Below are 10,000 nucleotides of genomic sequence, written 5' to 3' on the forward strand. Positions count from 1 at the left end.
AGCTCAAGTTTCACTGCAATCAAATGCTACTATGGGGACTGACATCATCACATTTAAAGAAAATTGGGCTCATTGATTCCACAAGAGTCTCAGCTCTCCAGTCAGACCCCATTTATGCAGCTCACAGACTGTTTAGGGACCCCAGGATGCAGAAATACTCACATACAAGAGGACAAAATAACTCATTTTACAGCATTAAGTGGTAATGTCTGTAAAGAGGAGACTCCTGGGTAGGCACAGAACACATTTCATTCACATATCTTGAGGTCAGAAGTCAAGAGAACCCTTTGGAAACTGTCATTTGGGCTCATTGAATCCACAAGAGTCTCAGCTTTCCAGTCAGACCCGATTTATGCAGCTCACAGACTGTTTAGGGACCCCAGGATGCACAAAGACTCACACACAAGAGGACACAATAACACAATTTGATGCAGGAGAAACACTGTTTCTTGCCCAAAACTGAACTGGAACTGAATTTGCATAAAGCGGGCATGTCTGTAAAGTGACTCGTGGGTTTCCACAGAACCCATTTTACACTGAGCTCAAGTTTCACTGCAATCAAATACTACTATGGGGACTGACATCATCACATGTGAAGAAAATTGGGCTCATTGTTTCCACAAGAGTCTCAACTCTCCAGTCAGACCCGATTTATGCAGCTCTCAGACTGTTTAGGGACCCCAGGATGCACAAAGACTCACACACAAGAGGACACAATAACACAATTTGATGCATGAAACTTTATGGTTTTTGCCTGTAGCTGTATGGGATTTACATAAAGCGGGCATGTCTGTGAAGAGGAGACTCGTGGAGACACATAGATTTTTCATTCAGATATCTTGAAGCCAGTCAGACCCGATTTCTGCAGCTCAGACTGTTTAAGGGTGTCACTTATCTTCCATGCATCAAATTTCATGGGACCAACGCAACTATGTCCCTTTCAGTGGAGACTTTGTCCTCGTAACAACGTTTATTTCAGTTATTTTAAGTCTTTTATAAAGTCTAAATGACATAAAATCTACAAAAAATCAACCAAATACGATGTAAAATGACACAAAATGATGACAGAGAGGAACAAAACTGCCGAAAAACCCATAAATAATATATATATATATATAATCAGACCCCATTTATGCAGCTCACAGACAAATATTGACATACAGTAGAACGTCGTCCTCGTAGGGAAACAGAACCGTTTTCATTCAGATATCTTGAGGTCAGAGGTCATGCCAGGTTTTTGTTTTTAATCTTACTCATAAAGCATATTTCACTGGTTTCCTGACAACTTGGATCCTCAGATCTTCTACTTTCATATGAAACCAGTTTGATCTAAACAACTGAACTTTCTGCTGACACTAAACAGTGAAGGTGTGAAATCTCTGACTGTCAGAAAACTCAGAGGAAATGCTGAGTGATGCGTTTCAAGAGTTATTCTGTGATGGAAAGTAACCATTACATAACATTTACTCAAGAACTGCACTTGTACAATTTTGCGGTACTTGCACTTTACCTGAGTATTTTCATTTTATGTAACTTTTTACTTCTACTTCACTACATTTTAGAGGCAAAAATTATACTTGTTACTCTACATTTAACTAACGGCTTTAGTTACTTTTCAGGTCGAGATTTAACATAAAAAACATGATTAATTTACCCTCATAACAGTATATTAGATAGTTAAAACAAACACTGTTTACATTAATGCATCAATAATAATAATAATGCAATAATACATTTAGAATATATTTTACATTCTGCATAACAAGTACTTTTACTTTTGATACTTTAGGTTCATTTTGATGCTTTTGTTCTTTTACTTTGACTGCAGGACTTTTACTTGTAGTGTTAGTACTTTTACTGCAGTAAGGGATCTGAATATTTCTTCCATCACAGAGTTATGTACCGCAAAAAACAAGAAATAAATAACTAGAATTAAGCAAATACATGCTGGAAACAAGTCAAATTATCTGCCAAGTGGTGCAGTAAGTAAATGTTTCTTTGTAAGAATTCTTTAAGTAAGTAAAAATATCTAGAAACTGGAAAAACAATAATGTCTAGAAATAAATACAAATATATTTATTTTGAGCAATTGTGGCTTGAAAAGCCCGACTGTAGTGACATTTAAATAAGGCAGAAATACTTGAAACGAACACGTTTTAGTGGATAGAAAATGCTTTTGAAATATCATTCAAACTCCATGCAACTAAAACTCTCAACTGGAGCCAATATTTGAGGTAAAAACTCTCCATATTCAACAGTTGAATAGATTGAAAAGCATGAAAAAGCTCACAATGTCAATCCTAAAAACAAGTCTTTAAAGCAGGGGTCTCAAACTCAAATTACCTGGGGGCCGCTGGAGGCAGTAACAAAATGACACAAAAAGACACAAAATGACAGAAAAAAAACTAAATTACTTAAAAAAAAGACACAAAATGACCCAAAAAAGACACACAATGACAGAAAAAAAAAATACTTAAAGAAGAAACAAAATGACCAAAAAAAGACAGAATTACCAAAAAATACACAAAATTATAAAAAAGACAAAAAATAATTTTAAAAAGACACAAAATGACTAAAAAAGAAACAAAATGTCACACACTGTGACACGGACATTCCGTGCAATACACACCCATTATAATCTCAGAATTTCTCCAAAAATGATCATGGTCATTGAACAGGGATTGATAAAAAACTATATGACCTATCGAAACGAGGATTAATACACCGATACACAAGACTTGTGTCTACTGTTTAAAGTTTAAATGGAGTCTCTAGGTGAAATTATGCCGGAGAAGTAGACGTTTAAAAATCTCCAATTATTGTTCTTTTTCGCTCATTTTTTGTCGGCCGTCCCATTCATTTCAATGCATAATTTTGGGCAGTTTTTCGTGACTTATGTCACGAAAAATTCGTATTCCATGGAGAAAAGTAATAGCACACTGATCCCGATCAAACCGCACGTTTTGATATATAATTTGTCCTGCAACTCTTCAAGTTGTAGGACTAGTAGCGGGACGAAATTGCGTCCGGAAGAGGAAGAAGAAGAAATCCACAGTATAACAGTAGTGCAGCACTGGTCCCTACAGATATTGCTGGATGGGACCAGTGCTGGGGAGATTGCCCCGAGGCCCTAATAATTAAATAAACACATAAAGCTACCAAGATAATGAAGATACTCTTGTTAGATAGAAGAAGAAAATAGTTGGTGAGCTTGATGTTTTTTGCACTGTGAGAAGTTTATGCAGTCAAAGCTGCTTTAGCTTGATTTGTGCTGGAGTCAGAATTAGTTTAGTGGTGTGTCAGTGAACAGTGTGTGTGTAGTGAGTGTGTAGTGTGTGTGTAGAGTGTGTGTGGTGCAGCAGTAGATTCTGGTAAAGGTTCCTCTAACCCCCCCCCTGACCCCGTCCTCAGCCTGGATAACCCCGGCCTCTTTACACGCTAACCTCAACAATCTAAACCTCAACAAGCCCCGAGCTGACGCAGCACATCCTCACTGACTGACTGACTGGCTGACTGACTGTTTCCTGTGAAGCGCCTGACGTCAGCCGGCCAGGGTCACCGTGGCGACGCTGGAAAGTTAACGGGACGGTTACACGTCGCCCACAGAGTCGTTCAGCCACATCAACGGTTACTGAGAAGAGATTTAAATCCTCTGTTCACTGCAGCAGATTAATATTCAACTCATCATTTATATAAAACTCATGTTGTGCAGGAGAGCATGCACCACATGAACAAAAACCTGCTAAATGTCCAGTTTATTAGGTACACCAAGTTCAAACTAATGCAGTTTTATATATGTAGAAGTCATTTATTTATTTATTTTTTTCATAAAAATCTGATGTCTACATCTATATACAAGAAAATAAGAGTGAACTAAAATGAGAAAAAAAAATACAATCCACGTTTACATTGCAACATTATGGTATATAACAAATTTTACAGAAAATGGTTGTTTTAAAAATATGTTCTGCTCAATATTGACGAAATGTGTAAATGTAGAAATACTCATAAATATGTTTTTTAAAATGAAGTAATTAAATGTATAAGTCCACCTAAATACACTGTAGGTGGAAAAATGTTATATAAATATATATATTTATAATTAATTTGTGGTTCCATTTGACATCTTGCCAACCCAATTAGTCACTGACCCTTATATATAAAATAATATTAATAATAATTGAATAAATATCATATAATATAATAATAAAAATCAATATCTATTTTATTGAATAATATGAATATTAAAAACGAATGCAGTTGTATATATGTAAAAGTAATTTAAACTTATATATTAAAAATTATAAAATTATAATAAAATAAGAATGTACAAAATATCATATAAATAAAAATTCTATATCTATGAAATATATGAATGTTATTTAAAAAACAAATGCAGTTTTGTATATGTAAAGCTGATTCAAATTGATATATAAAAAATAATAAAATAATAAAGTAATATAAATATATATATATGAATAAAAATCAATATCTATAGAATATTTTAATATTGCTAAAAAAACTAATGCAGTTTTATATATGTAGAAGTAATTAAAACTGATATTAAAAAAATAATACAATTATAATAAACAAATAATAAACTAATGCATTATATATATATATATATATATATATATATATATATATATATATAAATAAAAGTATAAACAAATAATAATAATAATGATAATAATTATAATTATAAAATATCTATAAATATTTGAATATTATTAAAAGTAAAAGTTGTATTTATTATTTAAATGCCGGGTTATATGAATTATCTTTAAAGTAAAAGATTATATTATAATATTATATTATTGGGTTTTGTTAAAGTGTTTTCAGGTTTATAATATTTTCTATCAATGTGGGATGTTATTCAGGGTTCATCAGCAACAACAATGATGCTGATTATTTACAAAACTAGCAACAATAAATGCACAAATCCTGAGAATGATATTAACTCTAATCTAAGAAATAAAGGTGTGAATATGGAACGCTACACTGGCATCATGACCTGGATGGTTTGTGCCGACCTCGTTGTGTTTTCATGATGCTCAGTAATCTGCAGGGTTTTCCCTCCAGAAAACTTTGTTTCCACAGTGGCTACAGTAAAAAAAAAATGCTGACACTAAAAAAAACTGCTCTGACACTCACAGAAAACAACTAATGAAGCAGATTAAAGCAGGTCATGAGGCTCTACCAGCACAACTAAAAAAAATGAGCTAAATCTTTCTTTTTACCGACCAAATGTCTCAATTCAATAAGATTCACCGTCTTTTGTGAGTCTGTCCAAACATGTACTGTAATTCTGCAGCCACATAATCCACCGAAGAGCCTGTTAAAGTCTAAATCTACCCAGATATCCACCAGCGTGTTCTGCATGAATGGAAAATGTTCAGAAAGTAAAAGTAACAGTAGTGTGGTGAGAGTGATATTATCTGAAGCAGCTCCACTTCAACTTCTTACACAACATCTTAAATGTTTTATTAGGAGTTAACCCTTTGAACCCCAAACAATAGGTTTTTCCCCTATTTTTATATTACTCTCTGTGTTCTTTCACTACAATATATATAAAATCTATATGAATCTCTAAGTCCTGCAGCTCTGTGGAATCAGCTCAATCATGACTAGAAGTGGGAACAACTCAAACAGTCTTAGTGCAGAATAACACAGTTAGAATGACAGAAACCAGAAAAAAGAGTTGAATTTCTAAAAAAAATAAAATAAAAATAAAATAAAATACACAAAATAACCAAAAAACGACAAAAATAATACCAAAATGACACAAGATAACCCAAAAAATGCATAAATACCAATAAAAGATACAAAATTACCAAAAAAAGACACAAAAAAAAAAAAAAAGACCTAAAAATACAGAAAAAAGATACAAAATTACCATACAAAAAGAAATGAAATCCCCAAAATTAAAGTTGAATTTTCTCCACATATTCTACTTAAGTATTGTTGTTTCCAGCCTCTCCTGTCCTCTCCTCTCTGCTCTGTGTAAACAGATGTTTTTAACAGGATCTGGTTTATTTTAAATGACACATGTAGAATAAAGAGATTTTGACACTAATATCAACATTTAACACAAGTAACACAAGCCACTTTTTATAACTGAAACTTTAGTAACTGATGATCAGTTCAAGGACCGTCGGAAAGTTCAAAGTCTGACTGTAATGTCTGTTTTAACAGTTTCTTTCTACGACAAACGCTGGATTTTTGGTGATTTGTTTGAAAGAAAACACACAAGGGTTAAACCGTCTCATAAACAGATTCAACAAAAACGTAAATGTTGTTTGCACATGTGCAGAACGTGTTTCTCCTGCAGGTTCAGGGAATTTACTGCACGCCGTTCGCCTCAACATGGTTCAAGTCTTCAGCTACAATCTGCAGATTTCGTGCCAAGAAAGTCTTAAAACTACACTTTCCACAAGACTGGTGGGAACCTACCTGTGTGTGAGTGTGTGTGTGTGTGTGTGTGTGTGTGTGTGTATATATATCTGTGTGTGTGTGTGTGTATGTGTGTGTGTGTGTGTGTGTGTGTGTGTGTGTGTGTGTGACTAACAGTGAGTTGTTTCCCTGAAATGAAGCTCTGTGGCTTTCACTGCTGACACTCTGAGAACTCTGGTTTTGCATCAGCAACAAACAAACACACATTGTCACACACACACATTGTCTCTCACACACACACACACACACACACACACACACACACATACACACACACACACAAACAGACAGTTAGTGTGCTGGCGTTGCACAAATCCCCCAACAACCACATCAGTGAAGCTGATAAGGAAAAAGTGATCCATCATATTAACCGTTCTGTTACATCACAACGTCCACACACACACACACATACACACACATACATACACACACACACACATATATACACACACACACACACACACACACACATATATACACACACACACACACACATATATACACACACACACACACACACACATATATACACACACACACACACACACACATAACCACACACGCACAAATATGCACACGCAAACACAAACAAGCTGAAACAAACAAACACACACACATACATACAAACACACACACACAATGACAAACGCACGCAAACACACACAAACAAGCTGAAACAAACAAACACACACACACACGCACAAAGACAAACACACACAGACACACACACACACATAGACAAAAACACACACACACACACACACACACACACACACACACACACCGTCCTGCTGTAGTTTCCACTAATAAAGTCTTCAGTGATCAGCTGTTTATGGAGCATTCAAACACTTGTGGACATTAAAATAAAAAGCAGAGTAAATGAAGCCTGATGTAGTAAACAGGAGAGATTCTGTTAACTGGGTCTGTTGGTAATAAAGCTGCAGCTTCAAACTGTCTCATCTGACCTGCAGCTGGATAAACCTCATGGAGACAGTGAGGCCCCGCCCCCTCATTAATATTAAACAGCTGTTAATGAGAGTGACCTCTGACCTGAAGGGCGTCGGCCTCCGGGGCTCCGCCTCCTTCTAGGATCCTGCAGAGAGGAGAACCAAACCTGGACTGATACTCTGTTAACACCCTGTCAGACAGACACACAACAAGTAAACACACAGGATACACAACAACACACACACACACACACACACAATCACACACACACACACACAGACACCTCATAAACACACAGGACACACAACAAGTAAACACACAGGATACACGACAACACACACACACACACACAGACGCCAAATAAACACACAGGATACACAACAACACACACACACACACACACACACACACACACACACAATCACACACACACAGACGCCAAATAAACACACAGGATACACAACAACAACAACAACAACACACACACACACACACACACACACACACACACACACACAGAAACCCACCTGTGTCCTGTCTGCACCTGAGGAGGGGGCGTGGCCTCCTCGTTCTGGGGGGCGGGGTCTTCCTGTTTGGGGCGGGGCTCTGACTCCTGCCTCCTCTTCTTGTTTGCCTGGAGATGAAAAACAGGACTTTTATTGTGAAAAGTTATATAACAGAAGCACTGAACTGTCACTAAGTTTAAATATTACATTACTAAAGTGTTATAAGAAGAAGAAGAGGAGGAAACTGATTTAAAACAAAGATGTCAGTGACAAGCAGCACAAAGGTTCAATCTGATACAGAGGTTATATCATGATTTCTGTTGGGTTTGTTTGTTTGTTTGTTTGTTTGTCAGCAGGATTACGGAAAAACTACTGGCACGATTTTCATGAAACTTAGTGGACTTGTGTGTGTGACTTGAGTAATCCGTACCAACCCTATAAAACAGAAAAGTCACACAATAATACAAACAAACCGACAGATGGAGGCAGCAATAGACCAGAGACTCTGGTGTTCTGCCGGGTTAAATAAGTGTTAATGGAGTCTGGTGGCTTTGAAACAGCCTCAGTTCCACATTGAAAAGGCCTCTCAGACAACAACTGAACGCTGTTAAAATAGTGTAAATATAGTTCAACTTTAGACTGACATTTGAGTTCTCTGTGAGGTCTAATTGGTGTTTTTGTCAGTGGAGTCTGGAGGTTTTGAAGACACATTTGTTGGGATCTCCTTGATACATTTTGGATTTAAAATGCAGATTTTTGCCAAAATGTGACAAGTTTGCATCACTGATTATAATCACCAGGGAGGCTTTGAAACAGAAAACAAACTAACAGAATGAGGCAGCGATAGACCAGAGTCTCATTATATTCATATATATATATATATTATTATATATTATTATTATATCATATCAAAGTGCAGTACCGTCTGCGTGTGGAACAGAGGGACTCTGTGATGGAGGTCCTGGTGTTTGCGGAGGCGGGGCGTGGCCGGCGGCGCCCGACCCTGGAAGCAGCGGCGGTACTCCGTTTCCATGGGAACGGGGTGTTTCTTAAAGGGGGGCACAGACCTGCTGCTGGAGTAGAGCACCTGCAGGGAGAGGTCAAAGGTCAACAGTCACAAAGTGTGAACAGATGCACATTCTTTAGTCACTATTTTACACATTAATCACTGTACAGCTGTTTTATTTTAAAACTTTTATTTTTTTTTACTTAAATTAATAAAATAGAAATACAATTTCTGTTGTGAAAACCAGCTCGGCTTAAAAAATGATTCATTCTGATTTTAATTCTGATCAGTGAAATAAAAGAGCACTGAAGACATTAATTAAACGGCTCATTAAACCACTTTTACAGCTAATAAACAGAAGATTATAAAACCAGTTCTATCAGCAACTAAACAACCAGTAAAGTAATCAGTGACTTTATTCTTCAGTGGAGTTAAACTAGCAGGTGTAGCTCCACCTAGTGGACTCACAGCTCAACTACAGCTGTTTAAACTGTTATGAACCTGCACACAGCAGAAAACTGGAACTGATAGTGAGTTTGATCCATAGAAAATGAAGAAAGGTGAGTTTTACCACAACTTGACAGATAAAAATGTACCAGAGACGAGAGGATTAAACTAAAAAAGAAGATCTGAACAACTGCAGTCTTGTCTTTGACAGAGTGAGTAAATGTGCTTGATAATCTATGTCTCATTATATTTATATTTTAACTAAAATACGTAGAAACATATGTCCTCACCTACAAGCTACAGAAGCTACTAAACCGATAAACTTCAGCTACTGTTTTATACCTAAACCTGGTTGTGGCTAAAAAACAGGGAGAAGTTGTCTCAGTATGTAAACACCAAATCAAGATGTCTTTAATTCACTTTCATTTCACTTAAGAAGACTCTCGGAGGTTTTACATCTTATTCTTTCACTTCTTTACTTTTACTTATCCAGTTCATTAATAATATAATATAATAATAATAACTTTATTAATATAGCACCTTTGTTTACCGTGTAAACAGCAGAAAAGAGCAGAAGGCAAAAGACAAAACAAACAACATTGCAGCTACATAAAAGACAAAATCAGGGTCAAATTAAAAC

The 10,000-nt window shown here is 36.1% G+C and overlaps 1 protein-coding gene across 1 annotated transcript in view; it reads right to left on the minus strand.

Annotated features, from left to right (window-relative positions):
- mdm1 (Mdm1 nuclear protein) overlaps positions 1-10,000 on the minus strand; it is a 22,045-nt gene that overhangs the window by 5,710 nt on the left and 6,335 nt on the right. The window contains exons 7-9 of the mRNA XM_059325956.1: positions 8,830-8,994; positions 7,929-8,035; positions 7,504-7,546 (exon numbers count right to left, since the gene is read on the minus strand). Of these exons, the coding sequence (XP_059181939.1) occupies positions 7,504-7,546; positions 7,929-8,035; positions 8,830-8,994 (315 nt within the window). The remainder of the gene's footprint in view (positions 1-7,503; positions 7,547-7,928; positions 8,036-8,829; positions 8,995-10,000) is intronic.

The sequence above is a fragment of the Centropristis striata genome, chromosome 22 (genome assembly GCF_030273125.1).
Source record: "Centropristis striata isolate RG_2023a ecotype Rhode Island chromosome 22, C.striata_1.0, whole genome shotgun sequence".
Classification (NCBI taxonomy): domain Eukaryota; kingdom Metazoa; phylum Chordata; class Actinopteri; order Perciformes; family Serranidae; genus Centropristis; species Centropristis striata.